The 16674-nt window shown below is 38.7% G+C and overlaps 3 protein-coding genes across 9 annotated transcripts; 2 read left to right on the plus strand and 1 right to left on the minus strand.

The window, feature by feature from the left end:
- The first annotated feature begins 217 nt into the window (after positions 1 to 217).
- Positions 218 to 5069, plus strand: LOC139768862 (tubulin glycylase 3A). 4 transcript variants are annotated; one of them, XM_071699484.1, is made up of 14 exons: positions 218 to 417; positions 618 to 901; positions 984 to 1196; positions 1337 to 1557; positions 1830 to 1957; positions 2083 to 2356; positions 2442 to 2655; positions 2760 to 2850; positions 3149 to 3319; positions 3480 to 3733; positions 3810 to 4003; positions 4087 to 4359; positions 4443 to 4643; positions 4716 to 5069. In XM_071699484.1, exons 2-14 carry the CDS (start codon positions 748 to 750, stop codon positions 4944 to 4946), a joined length of 2619 nt encoding a protein of 872 aa, XP_071555585.1. In that variant the 5' UTR covers positions 218 to 417; positions 618 to 747; the 3' UTR covers positions 4947 to 5069. The 4 variants fall into 4 exon arrangements, with proteins under 4 accessions (XP_071555585.1, XP_071555587.1, XP_071555586.1 ...); XM_071699486.1 differs by having other exon boundaries at positions 984 to 1121; XM_071699485.1 differs by having other exon boundaries at positions 624 to 901.
- Positions 5070 to 5920: 851 nt separating this feature from the next.
- Positions 5921 to 8825, plus strand: LOC139768754 (tubulin glycylase 3A-like). The gene is made up of 11 exons (XM_071699277.1): positions 5921 to 6031; positions 6133 to 6535; positions 6607 to 6740; positions 6807 to 6899; positions 7034 to 7209; positions 7278 to 7416; positions 7512 to 7725; positions 7820 to 7910; positions 8000 to 8170; positions 8236 to 8492; positions 8563 to 8825. Exons 1-11 carry the CDS (start codon positions 5921 to 5923, stop codon positions 8715 to 8717), a joined length of 1944 nt encoding a protein of 647 aa, XP_071555378.1. The 3' UTR covers positions 8718 to 8825.
- Positions 8826 to 8968: 143 nt separating this feature from the next.
- Arglu1 (Arginine and glutamate rich 1) lies at positions 8969 to 14852 on the minus strand. Of its 4 annotated transcripts, none has more exons than XM_071699498.1 (6): positions 14304 to 14852; positions 13895 to 14038; positions 13626 to 13673; positions 13089 to 13350; positions 10310 to 10393; positions 8969 to 10233 (listed from the first exon to the last, which is right to left on the minus strand). In XM_071699498.1, the coding sequence occupies exons 1-6, from the start codon at positions 14444 to 14446 to the stop codon at positions 10069 to 10071; spliced, it is 846 nt and encodes a 281-aa protein (XP_071555599.1). In that variant the 5' UTR covers positions 14447 to 14852; the 3' UTR covers positions 8969 to 10068. The 4 variants fall into 4 exon arrangements, with proteins under 4 accessions (XP_071555599.1, XP_071555600.1, XP_071555601.1 ...); XM_071699499.1 differs by having other exon boundaries at positions 13089 to 13314; positions 14304 to 14846; XM_071699500.1 differs by lacking the exon at positions 13626 to 13673 and having other exon boundaries at positions 14304 to 14843.
- Between the last annotated feature and the right edge of the window lie 1822 nt (positions 14853 to 16674).

Consider the following 16674-nt stretch of genomic DNA (forward strand, 5'->3'; position numbering starts at 1 on the left):
TTATGAATCGAACTTTTCCCGGATTAATCTGGGCTGATGGGCTCCTTTTTAATGACTCGAGGGAGAAACAAGAGAGGTTCCATTAAACGATTTCGTCGATAACGCGGCGGGGTATCAGAACTATCAGCGCAATCTTATTGCTTCTACAAGGGGCGCCTTAAAACACCCCTGGGGCGCGCGCCTGCGAAATATCAGATTCTACCACCTGACTCGCATTTGTCCACGTCCTCGTCGTTCAGTCTTGCCTCCACTTCCATCCGGGCATGTTTTTCATCTTCGTCCGAATAGTCCGTCGCGTTGGTTCTCCACTTGATCCTCCGAAGCCACGGTTGTTAATCGGTTTTGCGCGAATACATTTACTCTTTGGTATCTGCGAAGGATGTTTTCATCATCTGGAGAGCATCGAGGATTCAACAGGTATCAGAAGTGGCGCAGTGAATTTCGTCATATGCAACTAAGTTTTATCGAAAATACGTTCTTCACTCTCGCGTCGTTCGCCTCAAGTTCTGTTTCCGGGAATTATGTTCTGCATTAAATATTAAGATAATTTTTAGTAATAATATGTATATTATAGCAGTAATCTTCAGATCCGATTTAATTAAAGCATATTCAAATAGTTTCAGATTAAAATAACGGCGTTTCCTTCGAGCACGCTTCTTGCTGAAATCTATCGGAGCGATGAAGAACATATGAAAATTAACGAAACGCATTTGCGCGGAAAAGCTTTGCGGTTCTCAGACCCGCTACATGAATGCCAAGGATGAATTCTCTTCAAATCTGGAAAGTTCAAGCGAGGATAAGAAGGACAAAAAAGAAAATATCGAGAACGAAGATGAAAATCCCGGAGAGGAAGTGGTGACAAAGACGGATGCAACAAATTGTGATACCAAATCTCTCCAAGGTTTGAAATATTCATAATTACTTAAGTGTGCATATAACTTGTATATATTATAATCGTATATCGCTCGTAATTTTCTTTAAAGAGAAACCAAACTGCCCGGAAAATAAAACCGAACCGTCTTTAGAACTGCCTTTAGAACCGACCCTTCACGAACGATTCTTGCGTATCAAGCAAACCGTGAAGGACTCTATAGCTGCCCATCATACTTTTATGATTTACGGCAAGTCACGGGTCATTCGCGATTGCATGTTGAAACGAGGATGGTGTGAGAAATTTTATCGCAAAAACAGTGGCGGTAATAAATCACGCGTACCAACTTCATAATTACTCCAATGTATCACTCTGCTTTTTTTTATATATAGATATGGATAAAATGTAGCATTCTTCTACGTTGCAATTTGTACTTTACGTTTTCGAAGATAACAATGATTTCAGGCGATCAGCATGTCGGCGTCGATTCCAGCCCGGTATATTTACTGGCTGGTATCGGCGATCTGAAGGCTCAGCAAAGCGAACGTCTATTGATATCAAAGATGCTCACCAATCACACCGTCGACTTTCTGTGGAACACTGGGTCCGACTGGCCCGGATGGCCTGCCCAAGATAACAAAACTACTGTGTTCAATCGATATTGTCGAGCTGGCTTTACATCCAAGGTATCGTCGGTGCATCAAATACCTGTAACTTTCATAAATATAAATTTTCAGTTCCCGCATAATGCGGAACAATTATTTCGTCGCAAGAGACTAATTGTGAATAATTTTTTTCGAACTTGGCGAGCCTGACTTTTATAAAATTGCTTTTGTAAAGCATAAAGATGTTTAGATAAGATGTAGCGAGATTGACTAGAGTGCACGCTTCTCACGAGCGTGACGACGAATCGTTAGGAGTAAAGCTGCATGTACTTCTTCGAAAATCAATTATTCAGGTGGGCTTGTGTTCAAGCGTCAGGCAAATGCACTGGTATTATGAAGCTGGAGTGGCTAACACTTTGTTTCCGCGTTGCTACAACATATGTCAGGGCGATCAGATGCACGCTTTCGTCGAGGACTTTCGGTGAGAGCCTTTGAGTTGCCTTAAAAAAAAAGGAAATTGTATTAATTGTACATTACATGGCCGATCGCAGGAACGTTTAATATACTTAAATATAATTGCTGATAATAAAAGAGATGTTTCATTAGACTCACAGGTTGTCTGAGTCTCTTGAAATGGTTGGTGGACAAGGTCAACGCCGAAGACGAAGACGCCGTGCGTTCACCAACCGGCACGGTGCCTCTCAAGGCTCTCGACTTCGCAATTAAGAGATGTAGCGACTATATTAGCGCCCAATCGCACGAGGACATTGATCAGGAGGCTGAGAGGGTTTGGTCTCACCAGTGGGACCAATTTATCACCTGGTACTACCAGATTATTCGCGGTCAAGCTCTCTTTGTTCGCACCAACGTGCCCTTCAACGTGAGATATCTACAAACACAATCTTCCCTTCTTCACTTATAAGCGTATTTTTTACCACTTGAAAATATGTCGTGCTTGTCAACAGAAATATGTCCTAGCTTCGAAGCATATATTAAAGAAGATGAGGAAGTATTGGCCACAGATAGATATGGACGGCATAATGAACATGTGGATCTTGAAACCTGGGAACAAGAGCCGGGGACGCGGTATTGTTCTGATGAACAAGCTGGAGGACGTAGTAGCGAAAGTAAATCCAACAGGCAAACCGGACACGCGATATGTCGTGCAGAAATATATCGGTAAACTTTCAGATTAATAATTAACGGAAAACGCTAGCTGATTAACACAGGTGTTTGTTTTTATTTCGGTTTGGTTAAAAAAATAATCTCATTATATCTCCTAGAACGGCCATTACTGATTCACAATACAAAATTCGACATACGTCAATGGTTCATCTTGACGTGCGCTCAACCTTTAACTCTCTGGATGTATAGGTACGCAAATATATCAAGGATGTTTTGTTTTAAGTCACGACATTTCATAACATCGCTCACGCCAGAACAATTAAGCCGAGACTCGGCCAAGAAATAATAATAGTTTCAAAAGTAGAATAATAATCAATTTATGCCTCGCTGACATCAAAACGCGCGATCCTGTTCCCCAGCAATCACAAACTTGCGGATATAAATATCCAGACAGTACACACACAACACAGTGCTATCTGCATTTAATTATCGCTAATAAAATAGCTAGTCAAGGCAGAAAGACTTCGAGCTTATTACTTGTTTACAGAGAAAGCTACCTTCGTTTTTGCTCGCAAAAGTTTAGTCTGGATGACTTCCACGAGTCGATTCACCTGTGCAATCACGCGATTCAATGCAAATACAATAACTGTGGCGACAGGGACTCTGCTCTACCCGCGGACAATATGTGGGACGCCACGACATTCAAGGAATTCCTCAAGTATGATTTACGTCACATCATATATAAAGAATCACTCGTGTATTTCTTTAAAATTCCTATGTAATTATAAATACTTATGTAATTATAAATACTATTTATGCATGTTTTGTTTCTAATAAAGCAATGTGCCAAAAACATAATTCTCATAAAAATTCTTCAGATCTCAGGGTCACAGTGATGCATGGGACGATCTGATATACCCGGGAATGAAACAAGGTCTTGTGGGCTCGTTATTGGCCAGTCAAGAGGCCATGGACCGACGAAAGAATAGTTTCGAACTGTACGGCGCCGACTTTATGGTCATGGAAGATTTTTCCGTATGGCTGATCGAGATCAACAGTCATCCAGACATGAGCTACTCCACTAGTGTTACTACGCGATTGTGTCGACAAGTGATGGAAGATACCATTAAAGGTAATTAACAATTTATCATTACTATCTTCCATATTATTACACAATTATGGCAAAAATTGTATTTTCGCTGGTACAGTCGTGGTAGACTTTCGAGAAGATAAAAATGCAGATACTGGAGATTTTGAGTTAGCATATAAGCAGAGAATGCCGAACTGCCAGCCGTATTTAGGCGCAGCTCTTTCACTTCAGGGTACTCGTATCACAACCTGTGAAAAGAAATCAAGTCTGTATCAGGATTCCAAATCCAGCCTAGTCGCAAGGTCTCCAATGGTAAGTTAGACAAAGATAAGAAATAATCTAACGACGTGCCAGTTGGATCGAGTATCGACAATGTTTGATTTATCTATCGTCAGACGAAAAAGAAGTCGATGGTACATAGTAACATCGGGCCAGTGATCGTCGATCTCATCGAGGAACTGGAGATCCAGCTCGATCAAGAGTTGTACTCTTATTATAATACAGATTCGCCCAAGTCGAGACCAGCACTTCCGGCGACTGCACCGGCAAAGCCTTCGAAGGCATCCATTTCCGATGAGAAAGCGGAAACCGTGACAAAGAGTACTTCAGCATGTGCAACATCTATTATCAAGACAAAGTCACCAACTCCATCCAAAACTAACGTCCAGGTAATTATAATTTAGAAGAAGCGTTGCCATCTCGAAAATCGATGATTATTCAGTTTGCTATTAATGTATACTCTATTATGTAGAATCACACTAAATCTTCGAATAACGGGAAAAAATCTTCGCATAAACCGGCACGAAAGTTACGCACGGTCACCAGTACTGCGGGCAGCAAACTGGATACATCTCCGAGACAAACGTTGATCTCAAAGATTATGGCTCTTCAGGAACAATCGACGAATATGGCGCCCAAATCTGAGAAATCGTCGAGAAAAAATGAAGATAAGGTTAATATTCATACAAATTCTTTGTCACTAAATCCTTAGCGAAAAGTCCTTTTTCCCCTGTTTCTTTATCAGATCATCAAATCTGCGATGCGAGACGCCGTAAAAAAGTACAAAAGAAACGTGACTATCCGGCCGGAAGTACCGCCACTGCCATCCCTACTTACGTCAACACCGAAAGTCACTCCCGTGTCGACAACGAAGAGCAAGAGCCGCAGCTTCCCGAAAAAACAAACGCATAAAAAAAATAAAATTCTAACAGACATCTCCGATATGTATGCTGTCGGTTTGAGCCTGACCAAATAATCGAAAAGCCTGTCAGTCACTCGTTGCTCGTCACTTTTCTCTTTACTGTTGATTAATTCTTCAATTCTATCTACAAGTGATATATGTATACAACTAATAAATGTTACAATTATACCGCTGAAAGTCGTTTTACTTCCATCAATACGAAAAATAATTTTATAACATATAGAGTTTTATCGAAAGAAAAAAAAGTTTATTAAACAATCAAGATAACTTCACTACAATTCCGATTCCAACAATTTAAATTTAAATTTATATTACTCGCAAAATTTCCAGTCTGAGAATGCTGAGATATTCCCATGAACAAGTAAAGCTTTTGTCAATGTTAATGCATTCGATTTTGGAAGATAATGCAAGAAGAAAGATACACGTTATAAGAAATAAATGCACGTAGTAAAGAATCAAAAGTATAATCAGTAAAGAAAAAAAAGTATAAACAGAGAATAAATAAAAATGACGAAGAGAGACTTTTCCAAGGACTTTTCAAAAGATTAAATACTAAGATTTTAAGCATTCTCAATTAAAAGAATGCAAAGAACGAGAAAAAAAATTATTTGTCAAAATTATTTGTTTGATCCCGAAGCATCAAGGTGAGATTCAAAAGCCAGTCTTTCAAAATCCTGCGATATAAAAATATTTAGCTGAGTCAAAGAAGACATTGAACAGATATAGGTATCACAAGGACAAATGGAAAATTTTAATCGAATGAAACACGAATCTCTTTAAGAAAGCTTGTACAAATTTGCGAATACACAATATATCTTCGATCGCGATGACGCTTGTTGGTCGTGAGAAAGGATTCGCGTAATATGAATGTAGGTCATCGAGTCACACGATAATCGATAAGAGCAAAACGGAAGCAGTAAATTGTCAAGTCCGAAAACCAAATTTCGCGTGCATGTAAAAGAACATTTGAATAAAAACTAAAAATCTAAAAGCATAATTTTTACAACTTCAGAATTTAAACATAAAAAATGCATTGCGACAGTGACACTTCGGTAGTTTGCGCAGACAGTCGATCTAAATGGCAGATAACTTTATCCTCGAAAAATTGCACGATCAAGAAACATTTCGAAGGTTGGCAGGTAGGCAGGCATCGAAAGAATTCATTACGGATGTATCTATTACATATTTCCGTGATTTACCTACTTTACTGTTAGCGCATCGTCGCTTCATAAACTCGTAGATTTGCCCAAAAAATGCAAGCAACGGAGAAAAAGATGTGCGATTGATTTTAACGGTTCCAAAGTTGGAAATTAATTCGCAATGCGCGGCCGAGACGATTAAAACCGCGGATGCCGAAATCTGTTGCAATCGCGAAGATCTCGAAGAATTGTTAGGAGCAGAGGACAAAGAGAGCGATCGAGAAGACGGAAACATAATATTGACGGATTATTTAAAATTGGTAACAAATGACGAAGCCAGAATAAATCTTCTACTAAAAATTTTGACGAAAGCCGTAAACGAGCACAAATGTTACGTGATTTGCGGTACGTTTCCGGCTCTGAGGAAACCGTTGACGGATAGAGGCTGGATCGAGAAAAGAGCTATTAGGAAAATGATATCAATCGCTCCTAATGCGTACGAAGGTTCGCGTATTCTTTTATTTCTATTTATGATCGTTATTAAATCAATTCGAAAGTCAATGTCTTTTTTTTAGATGGTTTACAGCAAATAGAAAAATTGCTCCGGATTCCTGCGGATTTTATATGGTATACGAACAAGAGACCTATTATAAGAACGGACGACAAGACTACAGTGAACAAATTCGCTGGTAGCTATTTTACGTCCAAGGTAATTTTATTCTTAAATGTGTGCATTGCAAAGTATATTTTAATTTTAAGTTAGCGAAATATTTAGGTTGACATGTGTAACAATTTGGAAAAAGCCTATTGGTTTTACGAAGCCGGTGTATCAAACATACAGTTTCCTCGATGCTACAATTTCAATCAAGTATACGTATATATTATATGTGTGTGTGCATATGTGTGTGTGTGTGTGTGTGTGAGAGAGAGAGAGAGAGAGAGAGAGAGAGAGAGAATTATAATATTAAAATATTAATATATACCTTACATTAATTTGAATAGTCAGCACAAATGGAGGAGTTCATACAGGATTATTACATCACTGCGTGTTTCGGAACTTTAAAATGGTTCTCGTTGCTCGCCAATTTGGTAGGACCGAAGAACACCTGGTCCCTAAATGGAACAATCCCCGTAAATGCAATTTCCTTCGCCTTGGAACGCTGTATAGAATATATAAGGTTGTAAACAATATTATTCGCATTGTAAAACAGTGCATTATATAAATACTGATACGAAATATTTTTAGTATTCAAATACATGAGGACATAGACCGTACAGATTATGAGGATACACCTCTTTCTGCTTGGCACCAATTTTTAGATTGGTATCACGATATAATATACAAGCGTGTTTTATTGAAAGAAACCGATAAAGTTGACATAGATGTACGTATAAACATTGTAGTTTCCTTTTTCTAATAGTATATTCTGATATACAAAAATTTGAAGAAAAAGGACACTGTAATTAAAGAATTTTGTAGGAGCTTGTAGCATCTGTGCGCGATATAGTAAGAACAATGATGAAGTACCGACCGCAAAATAAGATCGATGGTATAAGAAATATATGGATTTTAAAGCCAGGCGACGATAGTTCAGGACGCGGAATTGTTCTACAAAGTTCTTTGGTTGATATTCTCGCCAAGGTGAATCAAGCAGCGAAAGAAAGTGTTGCGTATGTCGTGCAGAAATACATAGGTATCATTTGCATTTAACGCGATGTAGGATATAGAATAAGATGTTTTAAGCGGTATTATTCATTATTAGTCACATTTGCAATCATAATTTACAGAACGACCACTGCTTGTTCATAAGACAAAAATAGATATCAGGCAATGGTTTCTGATAACTAGTACACAACCTCTCGTCGTGTGGATGTACAAGTATATTTATCATTTTTCTTGATCTTATTAATTTATGCTACAAATTTAATAACTTAATAACTTTTAATAACTTAAGTTGCCTTGACTAGGGATATTTTAATACGATTTGCTTCGAAAGATTTCACCCTCGGTAATTTTCACGAGTCCATTCACTTGTGCAACACGACGGTACAGCTCAAGTACCGAAAATTACCAACATGTAATTCCGACTTACCTGAGCAACGTCATTGGAATCTTCAAGACTTCAGGGATTATCTTCAGTACTTGTCACACTTTCTCTTACTTAGAACTTAAAAACTATTTAATCAATTAATTACTGATTTAGATCGCGCGGTCAAGAGTTGGCTTGGGAAACGACAATCAGGCCGGGAATAAAGCAAAACCTAATAGGAGCACTTCTGGCGTCGCAGGATAATATGGTGAATCGTAAGAACAGCTTTCAATTGTACGGTGCTGATTTCGTAGTGGCCGATGATTTTTCGGTATGGCTGTTGGAAATAAATACCAATCCACGATTACATCCACCAAGCAGCAAAGTCACCGCGAAGCTCTATCCGGAAGTCATCGAAGATGCAATGAAAGGTATGCTGATTAGAGAAATAAAAATATATATTATATAAAAAAATCATATTATATACGTTATAATCTTTAGTGGTATTAGATCGGCGTAAAAATAAAAAAGCATCCTACGGAAGATTCGAATGTATTTACAAGCAACGCAATCCATTTTGCGGCATCAATATTTTGGGACAAGGCACGAGTCTCGGTATTCGTGGCAAGGGTTTATTCGTTACGAAATCATCGTGACATTTCTGACGTAACACGACTATCTAAAGTGACATCGCCGAAATTCATCTGTCAGAAAGTCTATTTTGCAAAGAACTGTTTCAATCTCGATCATAATTTGCTCGGTAATGCAAGCAATTTCGTATTAGCATATAAACAAAGTTGCAAGTCGCCATCTTACGTGTATAAAAAAGCACATTTGTGTTCTCCTTTCTCAATACTAGATCCTGCATAGCGCGCGATGAAGTGGGAAAATAATCGTAGAGCAGTAATTTATTAAAAACGTGTTTATGATACAAGTAACAATGTTGTAGGTATACAATCCTATATAGACAAAATGTTTTTCTTTTTACGGAACAATGCGTACACATCATTACACGGTTAACGTAGATAGGATTATGTCACGCTCCATGGCTCCACATTCATTATTCACGTACAAAATCACTCAGTTTTGTAATTTTTAAGATTATTATGTTATTTAATTTGATTTTTAATCGTAAAACATATCGTTCCATTTTACCGTTTTGTAGAATAAACATATTCCGTATCAGATCGAAATAATGGTAGATTATTTAAATAGTGTAAAGTGTTATAACATAATTGTAAAATAGCTATCCGGTTTTTACAGTACTTTCAAAAAAATCATTGTTAACATACGTTAACTTATTCTAAAGTTGTTCATAAAAAAAAACAACTGTTAGAAAAAGAGGAATCATATTTCCCATAATAAATGTCATTCGGCCAATTTAACAGTATAAACAATTTGTTATTATTGCAACATGATCTGACGTGATATATGTGATTTATCTCACTGAAATAAAGTCGATTTTTATATCGCGAGGATAATACCTACGACGTACAAATCGCATATATATAAATCATGGAACACATCTAAATGGGTCAGAATATGCCTATGTCAGATAGAACGAATCAAATACACGAAAAAGTATGATGTATAAAATCAAAGTTGTTTGATAAGTTAAAAGTACTAATGATTATTACAATAATTTTGTATATTAAAAATTTATATTCGCTCATACTGATGTTAGCATAATCTCACGTAACATGAAATCCCATCTGTATGTGTGTTAAAATCTCACAAGATAAGAACTGATTATTTAATTTTGATGTATTCCATCGTCATCACAATTAAATAAAATTCGATCTTGTTGATTTCAACAATCGCTTTGAATACATTAGGGTGAGCTTCGTATCTTATGTTACTGCACTTATCTATGTACCTATATAGGTATACCATATACCTACACAGATACAGTCTGTAATAACTGTTCTCGCGAATCAAGTACGAAAACTGACAAGATTTCGTGTACATATCACATGTAAACTGCATGAAACAATACAAATACTAAACTTACGTAACCGATTTTAGCGTAAAGGATAACTTAGGCCTTGAATTATTCTTGCCTAAGATCCTCTTTTGCTCCTCCTTAACACGTTTTTCATGTTCCTTCCTCATCTTTTGCCTTTCTTCTTCCATTAACCGTTGTTCTTCAACCATGGCCAATCTTTCCTCAGCCTGAGGTTAAACATGCATTAATCGCATATTACCTCGCACGCACATTTCGTAAATTATATTAATATTGACAACCTACCAATTTCTTCTGAGCCTCCTCTATCTTTCTGTTGTTCTCCTCCATAATCCTCTCTAGTTCCTCACGCTTCTTCCGCTCTTCCTCCTACAATGACAATAAAATAGGTTTACACAAAGCAATGATGTTGTTGATCACCATCTGTTGTTACATCGTTCGAAATCATAGTGCTGCTATGTCAACAGCCTAGTGTTACACATCCTAAGAACCTTTATGCAGGAAAGTTTGGGATGTATGAAATTTTTAGATCGGATTTCGAAAAAAGGATGGCTTATCAAGAGAGATAATCACAAAGAGTGACAGAAGACGTGTGTTTTGTTTGTCTAAACATAGTTCCTTCTTTTTGTGTCAAATGTATTCCTTTTAGATCCCAGCGAATGCTGTTTCTCTGTTTTCAGACTGTCCAAAGGAAAATACAATGATTTAGGATGTTGCTTAAATACGAGAAAAAATTAATTTCTTACAACTTTATACAAATTAGTGTGCATGCAAGAACGTACATGAAATTGCAATTTTCCCTTTCCTAAACGCGATACTGCAACGTTCTGATAAGTGCATAATAAAAACTCAATGTGATAAGTGTGTGTGTGTGTGTGTGTCTGTGTAATGTTATTTGTAACATTATATCTATAAGTAGACGAGATTTCTAAATGAGGTCTGTATATAATAATTCAGAAACTAATACCCTATGGTACCATTCATATGAATGGTTGTTGCCATCCGCCCGACCTGTCGATGGAAATTCGTTGTGTCCTATGGTAATAATGTTTAGCGAATCTATAAAATGAACCCTAGCATATGGTCTCTCTGGTACAAAGTGTTGAAATAAAGAACGATGATAAAAATATCGGTATAAAATGAATTATGAATATATAAATTGGATAATACCTGAATGAAGCTCACGCCACCACGTAGGGGATGCCTTCTTCATCGAGAATCATTCAGCAGTGAGTAAAAAACCGGCATCTTCTGTTGGTAGTCAGTAAGGAAGGTGACCTATATATCGCTAGGTCGTGCTTTGTCGCTATGGGATTCTAATTCTGTCCCCTTAAAGTCTCTACTTCTCCCTTTCGAATAAACTTTTTCCCAAACTTGTAGAGATATAACATATTTGATGCAAACCCAATGTGCAAAGCAATGAGAGTATAATCTCGAATAAATTTGTAATCAGGATCGTTGTCCAGTCGACGAGTGAGTTTTGACTTTTCAAAGGTGAAAGTAAATAATTGTGCATGGGACATAAAAATGTAGTAGCAAATAAAGTCCTAGTCAACGAAACAAAATAAAAAGAAAGTTTGTGACAAATCTATTAGATTTTCCTAATACGCAAATTAAGTAATAGGATGCTTTACTATAATTCAGTATTTCTAAGTAATAACTATTAGACAAAATTAAAAATTAAAATTAAAGAATCTAATGATATCGCAGAAATTAATTGGGCATTATTGCATCAATTCTCTTGAATTCAAAAGATAGTATACTTATATTCGATAGAAATATAATTAAAATATTTTTTTTGTAAGCAAGATATAATGATGTAAGAATAAGTCATATTGAAAAATGATACTTTTTCATACATTTCTGTATATCTGCGTACACGTCGTAACTCTAATTATATGAACATAATTAAATAAAAAAAGTCTAAAAATTAATAGCGAATCGTAAACTTATTCTTCTTATTTATGGTGCTTGACATAGATGTTTTATGCAGCATCAGTAACGTATAATATATCACTACTAGTGATTCAACTGACAGTAACAACTGCTCTCAGGGAAGAATATTACTTTCCTATGGTTTCATATAAAAATAACTTTATTTCAGACTCAAGGAAAGCTTCTCTTGTTCAATAAATTACAAAGTTTGGGATTGTTACTTTTTCGATAATATCTTCTCTTTTCTGCTCTCTTAAAGACTGTGTGATGTGATAACGTGGACAGTCACACACGCGAACATTTTCTTTTTTTAAACTAGCTCGAGTAAGTTTATAAGAAGCCTGATACAGGTGGACTCGCCAACATACACAACAATTTTAGAAACTGCGAGTGAAGACTGCTGATCCAGACAAATCAGAGCAGTTTAAGCACAATTTCTAGAATTGTTGACACGAATGTCAATTCAGATATCGTGTGATGAAAAAGGTTATAATGTTGTACAGAGATATATAAATATATATACATGGTACAATTTGATCATAAATAACCGATACATGCGCCTATGTAGCAGCATTTCTTTCATAATAATATAAAGTACAGCTTCTCAACAACGCGACCTCAGTGGATGTTGAGAAGTCAAAGCAGTGTGGTTTCTTCGCTTAATCTCTTATGATACAATCGCGAACCACAATGCTTCTAGCCCAAACGCTGTGATCATAAATTAGAACTAACAGAATTGACTTTACAAGCTCAATCTCGCATCTTTTCCTAGGGACAGTACAATTTGCAAATCCTGTAGTTTTAAGACATCAAAATTGAAATATTCAAAAAGATCCACAAATTGCACTTGGTCCGGCCTAACAATTACAATAACGCTTCAATATATTTTCTGAATGTCTTCATCAATTACTATAGACTTGATATTCTACAAATCTGTGACATAATAGTACCTTTGAAATTTATACGCGATAATATAAATAATATCAACTACGGTTATTCTTTGGAGAAATACATTTCTACGTATGGTTCAATTTTGAAACAGTCACTAAAAGAATACTAGATTTATTTCCTGTTGATCACAACAGCGCTTGGGCTATCACTGACCAATATTTCTATGGATAGATCTTACCTCTCTTCGTTTCTCCTCCTCACGTAGTTTTGCTTGTCTCCATTCCATCTCCTCCATCATTTGACGCTCCATAGCCCTCTTGGCTTCTTCCACCCGCCTTTGCACCTCCGCATCAATTTCCTCTTTACGTTTCTCAAGCTCCTCTTCTACCCTCTTCTGTACAAGTTCTTCTATACGTTTGGCGGCTTCCTCCTCCACCATCTTTTGTTCCACCTCGCGTTGACGTCTGCAGACAGATAAGCAGCGATCTTCTTCCAGAGCTCTGTTTCAGAATCATTTTCTTGTACAAAAGTGAAGTTAATAGCATGCCAAATCTTAATTAAACTTTAAAAGTTGTAATTCTCTCAGAATCTATGATAATTATTTGAATAAACGATTGAAATTTACAGAATGTGGCAGAGATAAAAAAAGATGTTATCGAAAGATTTAATACTTGCGTACATCAAGCATGTTTCTTTTTGCAAAAACGTATTACAGTAAACTCTGAAGAGCTTTGAATAGATAAACCACCACCATGAAATAATTACACATTCTTACCCGACCGTGCTCGTGGTGAAGATTTTGTTCATTAATTCTTTCTTTTTCCTGACAACATAATTATAAAAAAAACAGCGTATAACAAAAATTTGGATTATGCAAAATAAATACACATGTTCCACTTGATACGCAGGAGAGAGGAAAAGCAACATAAGAGAAGAGAAAAAAGCTTGGGAAACGTATTGATACATCAATAATCTTGTTCTTTTCCAATCCTAATGCAGATTATCAAGGGGAACATCGTCAACATTATCGTCTAACGAGCATACCTTTGCCGCTCCATTTCCGCTAGCCTTTCCACCTCGTCCATCTTTCGATCCCTGTCTCTGTATGAGCGTTTCTTGTGACTGACGATATGCACGTCGTCCGATGCATCCGAGCCAGTGCTAGACGTCGCAGAGTGGGATCGTTTTCTAAACAAATGGCCAAACGAGCAGCGTTAGTATCTAAAACCTGGATTAATCGTTAAATTGAACGTCCGAAAGTTTACGGCACGACAGGAAGATACGCGACAGTTCGCGGATCTGCAATGTTTTTATTTATTTTGCCATCGTCACGAACACGGGGTGCGACGTGCGACGTGCGACAAGATGGCCGCACGTGCAGCAAGATCGAGATCTTTCGACGTGCGAGCTGCGGAGCGGCGCGTGGAACTCGCCTCTCGAAAAAGACACGCACCTGGACTTGGAGCTACGCTCCTTCGGCTTCTCCGAGTACTTGTTGTTGGAGTGCTTCTCGCGCGACTTGGACCGCTTGCGCGAGTGCTTGCTCTTGTGACGCCGTCTGCTCGGCGATTTCGATCGGGAACGCGACCGGCCCATCTCCCCGAGCCCGACCCGCCCGACCGTCTTTCCACTACCGGATGCAGCCGCGATCTCGCTGGATTTTTCGCCGAGAGCCGGCCCTACCGTCTTGGATGCGAGTTGACGCGAATTCACCGTTGCGAGAGACGAGACGAACGATATCCAAATCCACACCTTCCAGTTCAGTCCAGTTGCGCACTATTCAACACTCAACTAGTCAACTAACTGGCGGCCATCTTTAAATCACGATGCTTCGACTGGCTGCTGGCTTCGACGTACAAGTTAAATCCAGAACCGACGCTCCAATACGCGCTCCAACCGGCTGCAAGCTGCGCCCTCGCGACACCTAACGAATAGATACGAATAGATATCGCTCGCGAATGCACAACGTACGAAACTGCAAATCACGTGATCACAATTGCCGTACTTCGCCTCGACGTCTCCGTCTCGAGCGATTCACATCACACGACACATTCATTCCGACACTGTCCGACAGACACTTGATACATTACGAATTCTTGAGCGCGTATTATTTCCGCAAAACGAGGAGCAGGAGTGCCAATCGCAGGAAAAAGCGCGCGCGTTCCGAAAAACACAGCACCCACAGCACGGAGCACGGAGCACGGAGCACGGCGCACGAAACACTTCACAACTGTCCGAAATTTACCGGGAGAATGACCGAATGATTCCCGCAGGTAACGGTACTCCGAACATCGAAGAAAACAAGCAGCAAGGCCGCTCACCGACAAGAACGATCGATCGCACGCTGACTTCGAAGGTACGCTGTTTCAACGTTCAACGGTCGCGCCTAGTACATATGGCGTCTGGTATGCCGCTGCCTGCGCCTGCGCCGCCGAGTCGGCGGCTCGGAGCGGCGGAACGTAATTGGCCGGATTCGGGGGCTCGACTCGCGAGCCAATCGCGTCGACCTCTCTCCCGACCGTACGGCGGCGCGGCGGCAGGGGCGCGCGCAACGCGCAAGCGGCGCAAATAATACGTGACGCGTTCAACGACCGCGACGGTGCGAGACGTTGTCGCTCGTGTAATTTCTTTCTCGCGAACGAAAAGAAATCCGGTTACGGACCGTGTGTGTTGCAAGCTGAACGTAAGCCGAATATTCCGTTCTTTCTCGTGTCGAGTGCAACGAGTACGAAATGCCGTCGCTGGGTGAAATGAACGCCGAATGCCGTGTTGGACACCGACGACACCGTACGTATCACCCTCCCGGCTATGATTTGGCGGGTCTCCGTGCAGTACGCCGTGATCGGTGAGTGAATTTTGCATGAGAAATAAATGTTTCGAAGCGCGATACATCCGAATCTTAAGAGAATCGTGCCGCGTGTCGCAGTGAGATATAACCTTGGAATTCGCGTCTCTTGCCGTTTCGATTTCTACTCCGAGTAAGTGAATCGCGCGGGAAGACGCTTCAATAAATGGCTCGAACCTCTCGTTAAGCGCCGGAATTAATAATCAATTAAGAGTTAAGTGCGATTAAAGAGAACGATCGCGGGTTTGGCGTTCTCACTTTGCTTGTCGCGATCGCGAACGAGGGAGCGAGCTTGCTTCAAAATGCGCATGAATATCGGGTGAGTATCTAGTATTTAAAAAATGCTAGAGTAAATATTAGGATATTAAAAATACAAACGTTATCGAGACCATTTTTTCTATCGTTTATTTCAACAATTTTAATCGTTTGTGTCGACATGCATTGAAAATGCAGCGAGGTCCATTGTTTAAAACTAACGTAGGTAACGTGTGTAACGTGTTTATTTCGATACTAGGGCTTATTTCGGGGTTTATTTTGACTAATAATCTGTCATAGTCGCTACAAAAATATTAGCTACATCTTTTATACAACCTTCGCCGGGAATTTTATACATATAATCTTCTCGTCCTTCTCGTTTTTAAATTTCCACATATGTCGACGCTCAACTAAAAAAAAAAACGGAAATGATTTTATTAACGAGATAATTAAGATTTTAAGAATCCTTCAGAGAGTCTCGAGTAGACAACAAGATTTTTAAGCAAAGCTGTGCAATGTATAAAGTGGAAAAAGTTAAAGTTTTTAAGAATAGTGAATGTAGAAAAGCATGATTTTAATTCCGTGATTGTATTTTATCCTTGCTAATATCTGCAAATGTAGTAGTGTTATATGTATAACACCAATATATTTGCAGATGTAGCGCGGACGCGCACCAAAATGATGTTTTATCGGCAGTGTCGGAAAATGAACGTGGCTACGCAAT

The sequence above is a fragment of the Temnothorax nylanderi genome, unplaced genomic scaffold (genome assembly GCF_030848795.1).
Source record: "Temnothorax nylanderi isolate EJ_2023f unplaced genomic scaffold, tnyl_v1.0 TNYL_tig0018_pilon, whole genome shotgun sequence".
Taxonomy (NCBI): Eukaryota; Metazoa; Arthropoda; class Insecta; order Hymenoptera; family Formicidae; genus Temnothorax; species Temnothorax nylanderi.

Coding starts and splice junctions, on each gene's coding strand:
- LOC139768754 (XM_071699277.1), top strand. CDS start 5,921: ATGCATTGCGACAGTGACACTTCGGTAGTTTGCGCAGACAGTCGATCT. Junction 6,900..7,033: donor GATGCTACAATTTCAATCAA/GTATACGTATAT, acceptor TAATTTGAATAG/TCAGCACAAATGGAGGAGTT. Junction 7,911..7,999: donor CTCGTCGTGTGGATGTACAA/GTATATTTATCA, acceptor TGCCTTGACTAG/GGATATTTTAATACGATTTG.
- Arglu1 (XM_071699498.1), bottom strand. CDS start 14,446: ATGGGCCGGTCGCGTTCCCGATCGAAATCGCCGAGCAGACGGCGTCAC. Junction 13,674..13,894: donor GCGGAAATGGAGCGGCAAAG/GTATGCTCGTTA, acceptor TTATGTTGTCAG/GAAAAAGAAAGAATTAATGA. Junction 10,234..10,309: donor AGGAGGCTCAGAAGAAATTG/GTAGGTTGTCAA, acceptor GTTTAACCTCAG/GCTGAGGAAAGATTGGCCAT.
- LOC139768862 (XM_071699484.1), top strand. CDS start 748: ATGAATGCCAAGGATGAATTCTCTTCAAATCTGGAAAGTTCAAGCGAG. Junction 902..983: donor TGATACCAAATCTCTCCAAG/GTTTGAAATATT, acceptor TTTTCTTTAAAG/AGAAACCAAACTGCCCGGAA. Junction 2,851..3,148: donor TTAACTCTCTGGATGTATAG/GTACGCAAATAT, acceptor ACTTGTTTACAG/AGAAAGCTACCTTCGTTTTT.